At 38.1% G+C, this 20637-nt stretch overlaps 1 protein-coding gene across 1 annotated transcript in view; it reads left to right on the top strand.

The window, feature by feature from the left end:
* FNBP1L (formin binding protein 1 like) overlaps positions 1-20637 on the top strand; it is an 879562-nt gene that overhangs the window by 715359 nt on the left and 143566 nt on the right. The window contains exon 8 of the mRNA XM_044086824.1: positions 20028-20104. Coding sequence (XP_043942759.1) covers positions 20028-20104 — 77 coding nt within the window. The remainder of the gene's footprint in view (positions 1-20027; positions 20105-20637) is intronic.

Here is a 20637-nt window from a genome sequence, read left to right on the forward strand (position 1 = left end):
TTTCGGATAGCCTTTGTTTTATTCAAATAATATCTGAGCTGTCTATGTAAATGCGAAGGTGTGAAGCACCTTCTCACTAGCAGATTGTGAAGAAGGAAAATATAAGGGAGTTGGAAAGACTGATTGAGGGACAACTCATTTAACCCCCTTGGGCTTAAAAGGATTAGTACACAGAGACTATCTGTGTTTATGAAAGATCAAAAAGGGGGAGGACCTGAAATCAGCGAGTGGAGTTTGGAAACTCTGTTGGCCTAAGTAAGAGCAACCAACAAAACAGTCTTCCAGGTGCAATGTTACATGGAGAAAGAAGATGCAGGCTCAAAGAGAGCTTGAGTTAGTTTTTCAAGGACAAATTTAAGGTTGTTGTGGGCCTGATGTGAAGACCTTCAAGGAACTGTTTGACCTCAACTGAGGGGCCAGTGGCAGGTCCAAGTGCAGACAAGCAGAGGTTGCTGACAAGTAAGCTTTAACAGAACATGGAACAGTTCACATAAGTAAAGGGACCCGCAAGTGAGAGGGGATCCTGGTGACACATGACACCAAAGAGAAAATGTCTCCCATTTAGCCATATCAAATCTTCTGGTAGTGGTTTCCTGGCCTCCTGCAGAACCCTAGGCACGTCCTCAGAAAAGTGGTGTCTAAAGAGAATTAAAATCCTGTCACCCAAAGTGTCTGAGTGGACAAGTGAGGGTGAATGAGAGAGACCCCTTGTCTTGTGTGAGAAGATCCATCTGGTGTGGTAGATTGTGATGACTGCCCCTGGCCAGCTGAAAGAGAAGGATGAACCAGTGCTGTTTGGGTAAAAAGGGAGTCACCAGCAACATTCTGGGGAATCGTTCATGATTTTGTGAAGACTGAGAAACAGTGGAAAAGGAGGAAACATTCCCTACTAAGGAAAGGACATGGCATCCACCTTTCAAATCAGAGGACTTGGGACTCTGGAACAGAATCAAGGAAGTTGTCTGTTCAGAAAGGAGGCAAAAAGATCCACTTGAGGAATACTCCACCAATGTACAATGTCCAGAACTACCTCTGTGAAGCATCCATTTATGAAGTTGTGTCCTGGAAATGCTCAGAGTCAGCAACAAGGTTGTGTTCTGAAAGGATGTAGACTGCCAGAAGAGTTATCTGATGGCAGATAGTAAAGTCCCAGGCCTGAAGAGATAGTTTGCAAAGAAGACAAGACTTTGTGCCTTCCTGTTTGTCAATGTGGTATTGTCTGTAAAGGCATTTAGAGAGCTTGGAATCCAAACAGAGTGTAAGGCCTGTAGAGCAAAAATGAGCACCCTTGTCTCTCATGTTAATGTGGTCTGACCACTGATGAAGGGGCCAGAGAGCCTGAACTTTCAGATTGTTGGAAGAGGCTCACCACCCCTGATCATAAGCAGCTATGAAAAGCTCTTGAGTAGGAATATAAAAAGGTAGGACTGGATTGAGGGAGCTCTGCTGAATCCACCAATAAAACTCGAGTTTGAGGCAGGGTAGTAGTGGCATTCAGAAACTCTAGAGGGTGGCAATGTTGGAGCCATTGAAGCTTTCTCATGTGAAGCCTGGCAATCATGGGGTTGGTAGATGCCAGGACCCCCAAGGCTCTGAGAAATTCCCTTGCAGGAATGAGAGAAAGGGGGAGCAAAGACTTGGAAGTAGAACCTTGGGAGATGGAAGAGAGGCTATCATTTGTGATTGTTTGGATCCTACAGTGCAGAAAAATGTGGTCTTTATAATAAGTCAGAACTAACTTCTGGAGAAAAATGAACCCCAAACTGTGCAGAAGTGTGGTAAAATGTAGATCCTGAAGTACCCAGGATTGGGAAGGGGGTCTGAAGAGGTAGATCACATCCAGCTGTGGGAATATCTGGATTCCCTGAAGGCTGTAAAAGGCTGTCACAGAGGCCAGACATTTGGCCAATACTCCTATGGTTTAAGAAAGATTAAAGAGCAAAACAGAGAACTGAAAATGAGAGGAAGAAACAGAGAAACCTGAAATCTTCCTGAACAGAGGGCGAATTGGGATCTGATGACTGGTGTCCTTTAGGTCTAGAGAGACAATAAATGCCTTGGGGAGCAAGAAGGGAAACCGAGTCTGAAGGGAAAGCATTCTGAAAAAAGGAATCTTTAGAGTGGTGTTGAGAAAGGATAAGTCTAGGATAGGTCTCCATGACCCCTCTTTTCTGGGAGCCAAAAACATCCTGGAATAAAATCCTGTACCTTGTTGAGATTCTAGAATGGGTTGGATGGTTCCTTTGTCTGACTGATCTTGCAAGACCACAGAAACATGAGGATGCTGGTCTGGAGGAGGTTGAGGAAGACTTGAAAAGGAGGAAGGGAGTTCCATCCCATAAAATAACTGTGATGGATAATGAAAGTACCCAAAAATCTGAGGTAATGTGTTGTCTGACAAGGAGAGACATGGAAAGATTGAGAGAAGGGAGACTGATTGAAGGGAGGGGAGAAAATGTCAGATGGAGGCAGATTTTTTTGTTTTGTTTTGTTTTGTTTTTTTGAGTCTTAAACACATCAGTAGCATTACCAAAAAGATTTTGGTTGTCCAAAGGAGCATCTAGGAGCTTGGCCTTAATATCATCATTTAAGGTCTATAGGTGAAGCCAAGTGTACCATCTCATAACTGACCTGGAAGCAGCAGCTCTAGAAGATGCATGAGCTGCATCACAACTACATTTCATAGAATTATGAACCACCTGCGAAGTGGAACTCAGTAAGGAAAGGGCAGTTGTCTTGTTTTCAGAATCAATTCAATTAAAAAGCTAGCAGCTCCACCACGGAGAGACCAATATAAAACCACTTACAATCTTTATTGAAATTGTTGTTAAAATCAGAGAGAACACTAGAAAAATGTTGAAAAAGGGTTGAGACAAAGGAGTCAGTACATACCTGGTTATATGGGTCTGATAATGTATGACCCTAAAAGCCAGAGTAGCAGAAGTATAAACTTTTTCCCCAGCCTGTCTGCAACCCAACTGTTTTTGTCAGAAGGGAAAAGTTTGGAAAAGGAAAAAAAGCTTGGATGGCTTATCAGCAGAAACAGAGATCACATCAGGGTCTGAAGAAGGACACTTGTAACGATACTTAAAGGTCCTTAGGCACCTTATAAAAGTGGTTAAGCTTCTTGGGGACTGGAAGTTGGGAATCAGGAGCCAAAGAAGCAGCTGCAAATATCCAGCAAGGCAGCCAGAACAGAGGGAGCAGCAAACTCAGCTCAAGACTTTAGTCTTCATTTCCCTTTGGTCAGAAGCTTAAGGTGTTGGTTCTCCAGGTAGATAAACAACAAGGATAGACAGTTACAGAGTGTTTTCATAAAAAAAGCCTGATAAATGGTACACTGGGTATGGTTGTGCACAGCATCTAAGCAGAACAGGCACTTCTCGTATCCATCTTTATAGGGAATCTGTCCCCCATACTGACATGTTCCTTTCTTGGGTGACATGAACTCCCAGTAAAGACACAGAAAAAAGAAAAGAAGGGACCCTAATGGGCCACATATCTGTAAATTGATTGGAAGGAGCCAATTACAGAAAAGTGTTAAGACCGTTCAGAGCAACATTCAACTGTGGTGTTCAGACTGGCAGCAGAGAAGTTCTGAGTATATGTATATGTCACCTTTATGACCTACGCCTGCACGTGAAGCATACATCTGGTATACAAAGCTGGGAGGATATATAGACTTTGGTATACTGGACAGACTTTGAACTGTCTTTGGCAGGAGATCCCACATGCAATGAATTCTGCAATAGTGATAAAGGAAGGACATAAATGGGAGCATATAGAGACAGGCAAAGGCTGTCATTGGGGAAATCTGAACCTGCATATATGTAGTTTAACTGCTAAATAGTTCTGTCTGTATATTAAGTTTAGAATATGTCATACACAACCTAGTTAAAGACACAATTCAAAAAGTCTTAAGAATGCATTTGGACATCTGTTGGTATGGTGCATTTACTTGTACAACTGTACTTCTGGTGACTTATATTGGATCTGCCCCTATTGAACAGGTTTGCATAAGTCTGAATATTCAAAGTACTTCAGAAATCCTCCTCTGTTTATGGTTGAGTATTGCCCTTCTAATGACCATAGACACATGAACATGAATGTTTACTACCTGTAGAGTTCACAGTACCTGAGATTTGATATAGATAGCCCCCATAGTCATTTTAGTTTTTTGCTCAATGGCCTTTCCACTGCACCTGGAGTCCTCAACAAATTAATTTTTCCTCTACTTGAGGATAAAGGGGGAGCATTCACGTCTGTCCTTGCCAGGATGATTGCATCACTCTAATTACTTCAAAAGAGGAAATGAGGAAGGCTGTTAACATACTCCCACTGTTTGTGTTGCCTTATAATCTCCCTAAACTTAAAGAATTCAAGTTTGTGTCCCTCTCCAAGGTCTTTCCTATGGCTGTATTTGAGCAACAAGATAGGTGGATATCTACTACAGGACATGGTCCATTTCTTCTACTATATTGCACAGAGGATCCACTTGACTGCAAAAACCTTTGTAAAGGTTTTGAGCTGCATTTATTATTATGATTCTCTATGCCAGGTTCGACATGAAAAAGTAGTGGATCCTCAAAATTTACTGAGAGCTGCATAGACATTAGAAAAGACTTGTCTCATCCCACCCATTAAAGATTTTTTTTCTGGTGGACAGATTATAGTCTCAAAAACAATCTAGGTCTACTTTTTGTTGCCCTGGGTCCTACTCTGTTTCTGACCTGAAATGGCGTAGACTGTGCAGGCCTCACATTTCCAGATAGTTGGCTCAAGAAAGTCATGAAAAAACTAAATGTGAAAAAAATGTCCATAATTTGTCAAGCCAGGTAACCTGCAAATATTGACAGACAACACCATAGTATTGTGGTGCATTTGTTATGTCTGGAGGCTTAATAAATCCACAGAGACAAGGAAGATCTGGTGTAGCTTTGATGCGTGTCCCAGCTGATTTTTTAGCACTTCTGCATAATATTTTACACAAAATCACTGTAACTAGTTATATATGTTATATATCCCAGAAGTAAAGTAGGGTGGGGCAAATAGAGCAGTTGCCCTGGGTGCAAGGTGGTAGTGACTGGCAGATCATTTAATGTTTTGTTTCTCATGTAAACATGAAGGTGTGATAGTAGAGTATTAGGGCATTAGAACCTGGTACTCCTCCTCAGGAGAAGGGGGAAGTGCACCAGATTTTTGTTTCTTAACCTAGTGTTGAAGGGTGCCAAATTGGGAAGTGACACCAGGCATCAAGTGAGCCAGCTATGGCTCTGATATATCTCCATTTTTAAAAGCTATAAAATATTATAAATGGTTATCTTAGAGTTAGTATACATAACATTACATTGACTACTATAAGTTAAACTTAACACTGTGGTATGCTTGTCATAAGACTATTTACATAAAAATGAAACTTTTTACATATTCAAAGCACTTCTATAATAATGCGGCTTTTCAGTCAATGGAGTAATTTTTTTAACTCTGGATCAGTCCATATATCTGTCTGGTTTCTTGACTGGTCTACCATATTTTGACAGCTTTGCAGGAGTATTTAGACTGCTTATATGTTTTTGTGTTTGGAACAGTTTACACAACAGTTACAGCTTCATTTTTGAAACCATTTTCAAGTCTCTCTCTCTGCAACTCTTGAACACCAGTTACCATAGTCTGTAACCTTGCAACAGGACTGTTTGTAATGCTTTTGATTGCTCTTCTTTCTGGAACTTAAACTTTGATTTCTTCATATGTCTTTGATACAGATGATTGCAGTTTTTTTCTATGCAGCTCACCAACTTCCCTATGAAGTATACATCTTCTTCATTCAGCTGCTTGAACTACAGCAACATGAAGTAGTTGACCTTCCTGTATTTTTGCATTCTTTCTTTGTCTCAAACCTGTTAAACAGGTCTTTTTCTGCAGATACTGTCATGATAGTATTTACGTATTTATTGATTTTTCCATCATTTCCTTTTCTCTGTTAATTATCAAGCATCAGCAATGTAGCTGATGTAGGCAGTATACTTAGCTACCTTCTACCCATCAATGTTTGAGATGATGAAAGAGCGAGTACTTGCAGTGCAACATTCTTATGTACCAAAAAATTCCAGGGGACATCTTTTGTAGTTTTTGCTTCAGTCATTTTCTCATGAGATTCTTAGTTTGTCCTCTTGAAATGATTTTCTTTGCAGCAGTTACATCAGAAGTGGTTTCTGAACTGCAGGTCTTGACATGTAAAGAACCCTACAATATTGCCTGAAAAATAGTGTCCCCCTAAGACCAAAGTCCTTTTTGAAACTAGGCTGTTCAGCTTCAAGTCTTAATTTTGGATATGCACAGATGTTTCAGATGCAGCATTGAAAGTACTAAACCTTCTCTGAGACAGTCTGACCAACCTCTTTGTGCCTTTTGTGAAAAGAAGATAAGAAATTAGTGTAGTGCAGTGCTGTGTTATGATAATTTCCTGTGTACAGCTCTATACATTATGTTACTGTGGTACTTTATCAGTATACCTTCTGCTAAACCTAGTTTGACCTTACATTCATAAACTTTCTTACCATCTCTCTAGTCCTGTAGTACCCATATTCAAAACAAAAAACTAAGAAAGATAGAAGTAATAAAAGCAATGCGCAGTATTAGAACAGATCAAGATCTATCATGCACTATCGCAAATAAACTAAAAATCTCAGCACAGGCAGAAAAACTTTGAAGATACACATAAGTATAAAGGAAAAGTAGAAAATAAGCAATTTATTGATGACCGAAAAAAGTTTTTTAGAAAATTGGGAAACAAGTTCAAAGGAATTGAAAGACCACCAAAGAAAGAAGAAATAGATACATTTTAGAGAAGTATTTATGAACATCCTGTGGAACATAACAAATATGCTAAATGGATAGAAGAAGTAAAAGAAAGAATAAGAAGTTTAAAGGCACAGGATGTGAAATGGGATGAGGCAACAGCCAGAGAGATTGAAACAAAGTTGAGAAAAGCTTCTGATTGGAAAAAGCCAGGCCCAGATGCAGTACTAACTTCTGGTTAAAAATAATAACATCTTTGCACAAAGATTTAGCTGTGAGCAAGACCTATTTATATGCACATCCTGAACAGACACCACTGGTTAACAAGAGGAAAAACAATGCACCTACTTAAGAGTGAACCTGCAAGCTACCCTAAAAACTATAGACCAATAATTTGCCTTCCGACGATGTATAAACTATACACTCGAATGGATGCCAGCAGAGTTTATAGTCATTTAGAAGAAAACACAATTATGGCAGTAGAACAAAAGGGCAATAAAAGAAAGTCAATATGAACAAAGGATCATTTATTGTTAAAGTCATAGTGGAGAACTGTAAAAAGGGGAGGAATCCAAGTATGGCATGGAATGACTATAAAAAAATAATTTGATAGTATCCAATACTCGTGGATAAAAGAGTGCTTTAAAAATGTAAAAGATAACCTTACACTGATCGATTACATTACAGTAACCATGAAACAGTGGCAGACCACTTTCCAGTTAAGCTGTGATAAAGGACAAATTATTATTTCAGGGATAAAAATTCAAAGGGGATATTCCAGGGTGACTCTGTCACTGCTGTTATTCTCTCTTGCCCTTAACCCATTAAGCTGTCTACTTAACAGCTTAGGCCATGGCTATAGTTTGGCTAATAGAAAACAAAGTGTAAAGACTTCTCTTCTTCTCTTTGTCGATGATTTAAAACTGTATAGCTCATCAAATGAGGAACTGAAAGCACAGCTGCAAATTGTCAAAACCTTTTCAGATGGTATAAGAAAGTCATTTGGACTTGATAAATGTGCAAAAGCAACCTTTAAAGCAGGAAAACTGCAGCACCAAGAAAACATCAGTGTGTTATATACAAGAACTTGAGCAATGAGGAGTGTATAAATATTTGGAAATTGATGAAGGATCAATGATAAAACATGAACAAATGTGAATAAAACTTAGTAAGGAATACTTTAGAAGACTTAAATTAATCCTGAAAACAGCGTTGGCATCTAGGAAAAATACAAGCTATAAACCAATTTGTTCTTCCTGTCCTAACTTACAGTTTTGGAGTGATTGACTGGCCCCAAAATGTGCTGGATAGATAACATAGGAAAACAAGAAGGATGCCTTATGCTGACCAAATGATTTATAAAAAAAAATCAGTTCATATCAAGATTATATATTCCCTGTTCCAAAGGAGGGATGGGGTCTCCTTGAAATTGATTATATGTATAGATCTGCAAACATGGGACTCCACACATCTGCTGACCTCACAAGACCCAGATGTAGTGAAAGTTTTGAAACATGAGGAGACTAAATCTAAGGAACTTCTCTGTTAATCTAAGCAGAAGCATATCGACGTCAGGCAGGAGTAGAAATCAAACCAGAAGTAGATAAAAATCAGGCATCAGCTGAATGTGCCAAAAAGCAAAAGAAAGCATATAAGGTGAAGGACCAGATGAAAAGGCAAGAAATGTGGAAAATGCATAAATATAGTTACAAGTATAGAAAACTTCTGGAAGAACCTGTTTTTGATCAGAAACGAACGCAGGAATGGTTAATGAGAGGAGAATTCAAACCAAGAGGTGAAAGGTTAATATTGGCAGTCCAAGATAGCAGGCTGCATACATGCTGGTTTTCAAAGTTCATTGAACATGTGGGAGAAAGACAAATGTAGGTTTTGTAAAACCAAATTGGAAACATTGGCACATCTCGTTGCTGGTTGCGACATACTAATGACAGAGGGACTGTAAAAAAAAAAAAAAAGTGTATATCATAGAAAATGCTGAAGTCTACATCACATGGGATCACCCATTACCAACAGTTCAAAAGATAGATGCTAGAAAACCGGATGTAGTGGTCCATGAAAAGAAGACAAAAGTAGCATTGATCACTGAATCGCCACACCCAGTGATTACATTGTCTTGCGTACAGAGAGACGCAAAGTCATAAAATATCAGGATTTGCATGCAGAAATGAGAGCAATGTGGTCGAAAGATACCCAGACAGTTCCAGTAGTAGTAGGGGCAACGTGCCTTATAAAAATAATGTACAATTATATTTAGATACGTTACCAATACATGTAACCCCATATGAATTGCAGGAGAAGTAATTACTGGGCACATTGCAGGTGCTGCAAAGAGCACTTCTGGCTGACATCAAAGATTGAGACAATGCTAATTTCATGAACTTTAATCGTACTTTGACTTAGGAATGTGGTGCATTCCCATTATGGTATTAGAAACCCAAAAGTCTTGGAGAAATTAAAAGGCAGATACCCATATTCTCTTGCTCTAACTTACAATGATCTTTTCTCCAGCTTAGTATAATGTTACAGCTTAGTCAAGTTTTTCTCTTTCCATTCAGAGCCTGCGGTTACAGCATTCAATCTGGACCCCTGATATTGTAGGAGCTATGCCACAAAGGGTAACTCTGAAAAGTTTTTACTGCAAATGTTGTCATTTTGCAGTGTAAACAAGTTTAACATGATACTTGCCATGTATTTACTTTAACTATTCAAACATGTATCTGCCCTGTGCTCAGAAGTGGCTGTGATATTCCCCTCAAAGGAGCCGTCCATGCACTCTAAGGATCCCTGACTGGCAATTGTCCCTTTTCTTAACCAATAGTTTACACTGTATATGCCAGTTACTTAGCTTCTGTAGCTTCCTGATTTCTGAAATCAGTAAATGAAAGAAAACCTGTTCATTGTAAATTGCTTTGTACCTGCTAAAACCCAATTGTTCTCTGTAATAATTGACCCGAGGGTGGGAAGCCTGCTATCTTGGTTTCACTTTGTTCCCCACCCCTACCCCCAGTTCCAACCCACATACACATTTCACCTGTGACACCCATTCCCTAAAAACCTTACTTCTGTCATGCATACAGTTCTTTTTGTATTTTATTTCCCTACTTCCACAATATTTAGCATCATTCCGAACAAACTCTCTTCCTCCCATACTGCTTTGCACTATATACAGTCATACTTTGATCCCTCCTGCATTTCATCTTCCACTCCCCCATATAAACCCTCACTACTTCCTATCTTAACTATATCCTCTTACTCTATCATTTCAAATATTTCTATTTCTCACATTTCAGAAACATGAGAAGTTACCAGGGCAGTGTAATTTTCTTTCTTCATAGAAAATCCTTCCTTCTTACTTACCTTCTACCAGCTATCAGACGCCATTGCCACTAAATATCCTACATCCTTGCAACTTCTTGCTTTCTTCTTGATTCCAACTTCCCCACTACCCACTATCAGTAAAACACAGATCCTTTTACTCAATTATGCTACTCCCCAGATTATCCTTTATTCTTTTCCTCTTTCCATCTCTCATTATACCACAACTCAGTAATATCTCTCAACACCTACCCATACTTCCTCACTAAACTCTCCACACATTGCACCAAACCTATTTAATGATGCCCCTCACCATTACCCAAAATATAGACTGATTAACTCCAGTTCAAATCAAAATAAAGTTAAGTGGAAAAATACTCCAAAAATAGAATCAGTAATACCCCAGTGTACGAAAACCCTCCTAGGGGAGACATTCACCCTAATCCTGGCCCCACCTGTCACAAACAACTTCAAAGCAATTCTCTTCCACATGCTACTCTAATGCCATAATGATCAACCCCAAAATCTAATATTTGCCACCATAAATATAAGAAGCATAAGAAATAAAACTAGTGAACTACAATGCCTGGATTACCCAACACAAGCCTTATATTCTCAGTATAACTGAAACATGGCTTAAACCTAGCATAAACGACTCCAAAATGACACCTCTTGGCTATAATATCAGCTGTAATGACCATATAAAGAGGAAGGGTGGTGCTGTTGCTTTAATATTTCCCAGTAACTACCACATTTCTCCCTGCAACAAACCAATATCAAAATTCAGTTCAGAGCTTATTACTTTCCTGCAAATAAATATAATCAAGTATATATTACTGTCCTCTACATCCCGCCTGGTGACAGTACAGCTATACTGTAAAATTCCGTACACTGGATATCCTTAACAATTCCACAAGAAAAACTACTACTAGGTGATGTCAGTATCAGTTGGTTGGATACAGCCTGTAACTCCCGTACATCTAGCATGAACTTACACGGTTTCACACGACTAATTAATAGCCCCACACATTATAGCAAGACATCAAATTCCTTATTAGACTGGATCTTAGTAACAGATGCTAGCAAATTCACCACCATAGCTATAATGTCAGTGTCTGTCAGCAGCCATTTCCCAATCTATACATCGAGACATCTCACACATCCTATTAAACAACATATTTGTAAAACAACATGCAATCTTTCTAAGTTTAACCCAGACATGTTCATCACTACCCCACTATCTGGAACATCCTAAAAATCCTCCTCTTAGATTATGCTGTAAATGAATCCAATGCAATTTTCTTAAATATACTAAATAGCCTTGCATCTCCTAGAAGGAAGAGATTAAAAACAAGTAATGCAATTTCATTGTCCTAAAAGAGTAGAATGCTTATGCAGGATACAGAAAAAGCGTGGAAAGAGAGGGTAAAATATAAAGCACCACAATATCCCAAAAACTTCAGAATGCCCCACAACTGTACTAAAAAGCAAGTAAATGACAAAAACTGTACTATAACTTTCAGAACAATAGTAAACCGAACCCTATAAAATTCTGGTCAGCCATTAATGAAGTCTTATATCCCAGCCGAAAATCCAACCCTAACCTCTCTCCCAATAACTCATCACTCGAAACTGTGATAGAATTCAACTCATTTCTTGGATAGTATAACGTCTCTAACAAAGGATTTCCCAACATCCAATCCAAACCCTACACAACAGCCACATATCAACACATCCACTTTCACCTACAATCCTGAACCGACATCTTGTATAAAATTAAGGAGTACAACAAGTTTCTATAATGTATTCCTCAACTTCATGGCCCTTTTCCTCCCTATTTACATTGTCCTCTGTAAAGCACACTAAAGCATTTACAATTTTTATAATTCCCCTTACTTCTGTAACAGAAGCCTACCTTCTCATACTGTGATGGTTTCACTTACAAAATGATTCTCTCACGTTTGAATAAAGCTTGCTGGAGTCGCCAAGTTACTGACATCATCGAGGCCAAGCAGTGCAGGTGCTTTTTTTTTTTTTTTTTTAATCAGTTCCCTCCCCCAAAGTGACATCACCACTGCCGTCATCTGATTCTAACTAAAATAATAAGACCCACCCATTCTGTGATGTCATGGCTCCCTTGTCCTTCACCCAGCCTGAATGCTGTTCATTTTATTCAGTAGTAGTGTAGTAACACCGGTGTTTGGAAACACAGAAATTTGGTATGCATACTTGTACATTCTGCACAGCAAATGATGCTTAGGTGGTGTATCACTTGCATACTTTCTGTTGTATTTGCACCAGATACTGCTAGTGTGCAGTGTGGGAATAGAAAGATTAAAACTTTACCCTGGTAACAGAGGTGGCAGTGCAACATATTCATAGTGGCTTAACATGAGAGTAGCTCTAAGCAAGCACCATGTGAAACCTGAACAAGCACCTAGAATTATTCAGTGCAGCTTCCACACCTTAAGTCTGAAAATGAATTCACATACTCACATGAACAGGAGTAGCTGTATATTGATGGCTAAAGATGTATGGGCATTGTCGAGTGGTTACTACACTGCAAAACTGGTATGTAATGGTGGAGATATTTGGAAGGCAAGAGCAAACACACCAGTACATTAAAGCCATAGCACCAATTGAACTGGAGGCTGGCAAATAGATTTAGTAAAGGATTTTGTCCATGCACAAATATTTCAACAGTGATTCTTTGCAGTGGCATCCATTATCTAATTCAAGGTAAGTTAACCTTGATGTCCTTTATTTAAAAAAAAAATCAATAAAAAATGTACTTTGTTATAAGTGACTTCTGGACAGAAGAAAAAAGAAGGGGAAAATATAGCAATGTGGTTTGTATGTACAAAGACAAATCCAGGGGCACTGCAAAAGGTTTTTTTGAAAAACAACCAGTGGAGTAAAAACATATGAAGGCAAACACTGCATACCAACACACTTCGCAAATGTAAATCTCAATTTTTAACAAGGTGGAAGCATGAAGTGATACCTTAACACTTAAATTAATAAAGATCTAAACTGGTTAATAGTATAAATGTTTTATTCTTTAGCTCCTTGGTGCAAGACCTTACTGGATGTGATTGCAGTCAAGTAAGGCCATGACTATAGTGCAGTAAAAAAATGCCCCCTCTAACAAAGGAAATGCTAGAGCAAAGATTAAATTACATGAGTCAAGCACCCTGCTGAGATCTGCCAATCAATGGAATTACCAGGTCAAATTACCCTCAGGACTTTGACAGCTAGGGAAGCTACGTGTTATGGGGGAGAAGTCAATGGACTGGAATTCATTGTCTCACAAATTAGTGCCATTTAAACTAAATTAGGAAAAAAGGCAGCAGTAAACAGCACTTTGAGTGTGTTCTGTGGCATTTGCACTGTTTCTGTTTTAAGTAGTCATCCAGCAGCAGGGAATGTTACTTACACTGTTCTATTTTACTCAGTACTTTGTACGCATGCAACATCTATGAAATGACAGGAACTTTAGGCAAATGGAGGCCTGCATGATGTAACATTTTTGAGCCAAACAATGATTTCTGGGATACTGGATGGCAACCTGATTTATCCAAACCACGTCAATATGCCAGCCTCCAGGTGGTCAGAGTCTGGGATTACATATAAAAATATTTAAAATCCTGTAAATAATCCCAGAGTGCTGTTAAAGTGTAGGAAACTTCATGCCATGATGTTTTAAACATGTTTTTTGAGTCTGTGGATGCGGTACTTCTTTAAACTCAAACCATGTTCTTCTTCAGTTGATGACCTTCCGAGCGAGTACCTTAAAATAGCAGTGGATAGCGTTGCCTATCCTGTCTCAATCCCTATAAATAGGTCAGTCCAGAAATCCCATCTTCCCTGTCTGTAAAAAAAATCACACTTTATCTCTCTACACAAAAGAGGATTTCGTCAGACATTACTGACTGTAGCTCTAATAACAATCGTATACCCCCCTCCAGAATTCTTGAAAAATGTATTCAGAAACAATTGCTAAACTGTCTCCTACTGAAAGAATGCCTATCCTCCACACAACATGGCTTTCTTTCCCACCCATGTTACTAACACCAGACTTCTAACCTTTATACCATTACTAAAACACTTTGTCTGCTTCCCGGCTTTGTCCCTGCTCCTCATCTGGAACATAGCTCTAGAACACCCTTCATCATGTTTCTTATACTTTCCTTTAAATCCCTAAATCACTTAATCTGCTTATCCCCTTCTTATACCGCACTTTATTGTACTTATTAAACTACTATACCTGCTTCTAATTAGCATAACCAAATTACTATTCCATCACTACTTCTGTGTTAACACTCAAACTTGCTTTTCTTTTCTAATACCTCACTCTATTCTGTTTCTGAAATTACTCTTACCTGCCTTCGTACACCACTCTTCTATCTGAAATGTCTCAGTACAAGGCTTGTAAATTTAATGCTCCTGAATAGCAATACAAATTTTATTGTACTAACTCTTAAGGTATGTATTCACTGAATCTGCATTATAAAATGTGTTGTAACTATTGATTGCAGTAAATATGATATTTTGGAGCTTTTTTCCCTGGGAAGTCACTGACAAAGGGCACCTGTGCCCAGTCAGACTTTTCTATTAACAAATGTCATTCCATCAATCAATAAGTAAATAAAGCTAGAGAAAATGGAAAACTAGTCTCCGCCTTATTTCTAGACATGTCTAAAGTCTTCGACACAGTTTGTCCCAGCAAACTTGTACTTCAGATGTCCTCACTAAGTCTATCTTAACTCACCCATCTATAATTCAAAAGCCTACCTGTCCAGTAGGCATCAGTCTGTAAAATGGCTCTCTCCACCCTTTCCTCTATACCTTTCAGTCGCCATAAGTATACCACAAGACTCTGTCCTTGTTTCCCTCCTCTTCAACATTCTCACTCACATCGTCCACACAACAGGCTTCCCAACACTCCTATGCCCATCTGACAACCTGGCACATCTTCAAAGTATTACTCAGGAAACTTTAACAGCCACTGAAAATGGCTTTAATTCTCCTCAACTCATGCCTTAACCCCCCCTAAAAACTACCACTTTTTCCTCAAATCCCTCGCTCATGAATAAACAAAATTTAAAATCCTCTCTCTAAATAGTACAACCATTGAAGTCCCTTCTTATTTCAAATTAAGGATTATGGTGATGACCTAAAGTTCAACTTGCATGTGCAAAACTGTGTAAAAAAAATCAGCAAAAACTAGGGATGCTTTACAGAGCCAACAACTTTCTCACCACTGCAACTCAAACTATATCTGACACTACTTACCTCCTCCCCTCACTATTTTATGGTGCTTCCCATCCTTACTAACTTCCAAGCATCACAAAAATCAAAACTTGAACAATGCTGTAATAAAGTGGCTAAATTTGCAGCAAATAACTCTTTTAGATCTCATCACTGTCTAGCACTAAAAAGACTAAATTGGTTAAAACTACCCCATCAACTTACTTGTACACAGCTTCTTACTACATATAAAATTATCTGGCATCCATCTGCTTGTCCAGAACTAAATGCCATTGTACACAACTATGTTCCCACTTGGTCATTGATCCAGTGGCGCAAAACATCTCTGTCCACAAACATATCAAATATTCTGGGCATTGTCGGTATTCATACCATGTTGCCAAGGCCTGGAACTCCCTAACTGTATCCATCAGGTCAGTACCCTCCCTCCAGTCTTTTAACACCATTCTGAAATGCTTCCTAGCCAAAATTTGTCCGTGTTCTTGCTCAACCCCAAGATAAACGATATCCCTAAATATGAGCAAGCACCTATTCATACCTTACATCTCCTTACTCTTCCTTCAATTTTTCTTACCTGTCTCTGTTTCTGAGTATGCCATAATCCTGTTTTTTTCTCTCAGTATTGCAGTTTCTATTTGTATTATACTAACTTACATTTAATTTGTCTATAAACTGGCTAAAATTTCTTTAAATATTAAATTGTCATATGAGTTGTATCTGTTCTTAACCAATGTTTTTACATTGATTAGATATAATTATTTAAACTGTAGATATTTTTGTATTATTTTTGAAGATAGTAAAATTATTGTTCTTAAAATGTTTTTGTAATGCTTTAGAGCTTTTCTCACCGGATCTCCACTGAAAATGAACACCTACATAGTTTGACTTTCCTTGTAATCAGATGCCAATAAATAAGTAATTTAGTGTCTAAGCAGATCCTTTCCATGTGGTTGATAACTGTATTAGTTTCTGTTATGACAGAACATTGACTGTGGAGATTATAACTCACTCCATTTTATCAGCCTTCTCTAAAATGTTTGTGCCCAAAAGTATTTGTGAGGCTACTTTCTGAACACCTACTCATGCATTGCAAACTGAGTGGTCATTGTAGAAATGAAATAGGATTTGCTTTGGCTGTTATGCAAGATGTTGTAGATTATGCACCTTTTTCCTGGGAGATGAGTGCACCGTGCTTGGTAGTTGATTAGTGTTGTATATCTTTACAATGAATATAGAAAAGTTATGAGTACATTCCAGTATACCAGTAGATATTAAAATAATAGAATTATTGCTTCAGGTCAGACCACCACCAAATTCTAGATATGTTGTGAATCTAGTGGTCATCTTGCATAGTTCTAAATGATGTGTGTTAATTGTGTGTGTTATACTGCGAAGCCTAACCCATAGTGTTTCATTTTTTTACCCTCCTCAGCCTGGTATTTAGAGATTCACTGTAGTTGTGGTGCAGTCCAAGCAGTTTTTTAATAGTTGTGTTCCCTTTACTTAGGTTTAGACTTTGTAAGATCTTTAGAATTCCCCAAGATTTTTGTGGACATTTGATTTCTGCTTGTGTTTTCCAGAATAAGAGAGACCATGGCTTGTAATGTACTCTCTGTTATATAGCTGGGCTGTGTTTAATGACTGCAGTTCAAGGATACAAAGGCGAACTCCCAGAGATTTCCAGTTGCTAAAAATGATCTGACCATGGCATAGATGTCAATGTTTTGGCTAAAAGCAAGTCATATTATGAATTTCTGCAGCAGTGGTGCAGTTATTTAAATACCCACTGTTACAGTGAGTGTACTCTCAACTGAAATCTTCTAAAACAATTTGGCACATTTCTATTGAAGCTCTTGTTTGACTGTCTTTGTAAATAACATATGTTGAGTTATACTTGCTTAAAGTACTTTAGTTTTAGAAGATAAGCTTTTAATTCATCATATCCACCTACCGGCCCACTTCATAGCATGCCCATGATGTATAGATGCAAATTTGTGTGTTTCTCTGTGTTTGTCTTGCTGCGTTCCAGCACTCTGGAATGTATGTACAAGAAGCTCTACAGAGCCTCTTCTCTGTGAACAGTCTGGCAGTGAATGATTCCCTCACCCTTTGGAAAAGAAGATAGCGTTTGATGTGTCTCTTCTTCCACCCACCTTGTATCCCTCTTACACTTAGACCACTAATCAAACCCTGGTCATCAGCATCCTGGACTTATGTCCTCCTGCCTCCATGCCACTTAATTGGATTTCTTTTTAACTAAATTTTAAACCGTTAAAAAACTGAACTTAAAAATAAATTGTACTGTTTTCTTCCTAAGTTATTTTGCCAGGTCTTGAAGGAGTCTTGCGATTGTCTTAAACTTGTCCACAGGTATTTGAAGATGTAAACATTCATTGACACAATTGCAAATTTTATAACCGTTAGAGGAAAGAACCATCAAAAGCTATTTTCTTTTCCTGTGGGTGAGGGAATCATTCACTGCTAGACTGTCCAATTCTCCATAAAAAACAAGCTTGAATGCTGATGCAACAAAATTGCCATATTTGCTACTAATTTGTCCTCCTTTACTCATTACTGTAAAGCTGTGCATATCCTTAGTTGGATGGAATTCCCCCTCCACCTCTCCTTCATTCATATTATAACGATACATAAAATCATTCCCAATCCATTAGTGCGCCCAGCTGTCACCCCTTTAATCAACATATATTGCCCTAAAAGAACTCTTAGATCAGACAACAAACTGCTCACCGTAAGTAAGTCAAATAAATTCCCTGGACAAAGCCTATACTCGTACTCGGGAACAAAAAATGGAACTCCTTACCTCTAACCACCAGAGCCATTTCTAATCTACCCATCTTTAAATGCTCCGTAAAAGAATACTTCACAAAATCTTGGACCTGCTCTTGTGCCAATCCTGGCTAAACTTAGTATACTTCACTCACCCCCTTCAACCTGAATCGCACTTCACAACCCTCTCCAGCCTCCTACTCCAATAATTTCTTTTGTTTTTCCCACTACATTACCTTATCCACTTCATCTCTGCAAACCTTTCCTCTACCTCTCTCTCATTCCTCCTTACTCACTAAGCTACCTGAAGACAACTTACCCTGCACTCTTCTTATAATTTCCTTCTGTCCTCCTGATTCCTTCTACAACCATAATATGAACACCATCTCTCATACTAAGACATCACTCAATTAACCCTAACTGTCTCTAGTCATGTAATCTCTAATATTTATTTAAATATCTTATTAGAATTGCCTCCAGTCTTATCACATACTAAGCTATAACAAATATGACTGTTTAGTTTTTCCCCCCACATATTTTCTCCAACTCATGTTATTGTGTATCATTACACACTACTATGAAACATATGTTCTATGTTTTTCCCATTACATTTTTTTCAGTCTGTTTTGTTGTGTAACATGATAGTGTGTGATTTAAGATATCTGTACTTGATGTTTTGTAGTATAACATGATACTTCGTGATTGAAAATATCTGTACGTGATTTTTGAAAGAATGTGATTGTGAAACTTTTTCCCCCAGGCCTCCGCTGCACAATTGGCACTTTCTGGCCCAGTCGGACTTTCACTGTAAACAAATGTCAAATAAATAGGATTTGACTGTTACAGTTATACTGCATTATTACTGATTCGACTTAATTTATTAGGCAGTAAAATGTAGTACATTTTAATCCATATTCCTAAATCCTTTGCTAAGGAACAGAGTAGGATTAGTTAACATGCAGTTAATAGAATGACTCAGGATAATGGTGCTGATTTACGAAATATCTGCTGTACACCACCTGCTTATAGAATAAAAATTTGTATTGTATGAAGGTATGACTTCTTAAGGTTACATTGTAAACCGTGAGTTTTATGTTATCAGTGTTTACAAAAGTAAGATATAGTACATTTGTTTTTATAAGTTTTTTAAACTTAATGTTTGCTTTGTTACTTTTAGCAAGTGTAGACATTTCAGCTGTACATACCAATATGGTATGGCCAGGATTTTTGATAATAGATCTCTTTTCACTATGTCAAAATGCAGTCATAGAGAGATGTGCAAGGATTAACATAGACGTGAATAGCTGCCAAAGTGTTAATGAACAGCCTGAACTGATGCTGTCACAGTAGTGTTTAAAAATATGCCCTGTAAAAAGCTGCAGTTTATTTCTGTTACTTGTGTTGGTGCATGTTGCGTGAAGATTTATCCATAAAAACAGTACCCACGTCTGCCCCATTAGATGTTTTATAGAAAGAGCTATGCCGTATGTCTGTCCAATTAATGTAGACTGCGAAGGTTTATTGGGTTGGTGACTTTCTTCAGACTGTGGAGACTAATTCATTTAAGTAAAACGTTCTGTTGATTGATGCAAAAAGACATTCAAGCTCCCACTTAACGCAACCAGATAATCATTAAATATGTTAGTACCAATTCTGATCTTGTGCAGTTGATAACTTGTATTTTAAGTACCTTATAAACAATATGTGAAGTCAACTCTGTGACCTTTTAAATGTTAGTTTAGCTAATGATTGTTTAGAGAGATTTTTATAGTTCTTTTCTTGAAGAACCATAGCAATACTGCATAAAAGTAAAATTTGTTTGCTTTGTTTTGCAGGCTTGGCTTTCTGAGGTTGAAAGGAAGTTATCTTCAAGAAGACACAGCTCTGAAGTTAATCATCTTGGCAGAGAAAGGTGATTGTTCATTTAATTAACATAATTATAATGAGTATGAATGGAGTGCAGAGGTATTTGCATTTTATACCTGTTTACGATTGCAGACTTAACCAATGTATAAGAATTATATTTATTTTTGATACTATCAAATACCTATGTGTTTCTGTGTATGTTATCCTGTTAGGTCTGTGTTCTATTTCATACAGTCATAGACTGAAAGGCTGTAGACAGTGGTTCCCCTAAGGCAGCATTACCTGTGCACATTGATGTTGTAATGTTTTGTGAATCGGTGTGTTTTAGACAGTTTATGTAGTCAGTTTCCACTGATAAGTGTTGGCAATGGCATGCATATCTGTAAGTTGAGCAGCAGAGGTCACTTGGTATGGGCCATCTGTTGAAGAGCCAGTTATGGAGCTGAGCTGTAGAGGAAAAGTAAAACTGCAACTGCTATAAAAAAAAAAGTTCTGCTATATAACATATAAAGTCCAAACATGTTTAATGATAGAACAACTTTAACTAGTAATGCAAAGCTGGAAAAACAGCAACACTAG

The sequence above is a fragment of the Protopterus annectens genome, chromosome 10.part0 (assembly GCF_019279795.1).
Source record: "Protopterus annectens isolate FY-2018-M chromosome 10.part0, PAN1.0, whole genome shotgun sequence".
Classification (NCBI taxonomy): domain Eukaryota; kingdom Metazoa; phylum Chordata; order Ceratodontiformes; family Protopteridae; genus Protopterus; species Protopterus annectens.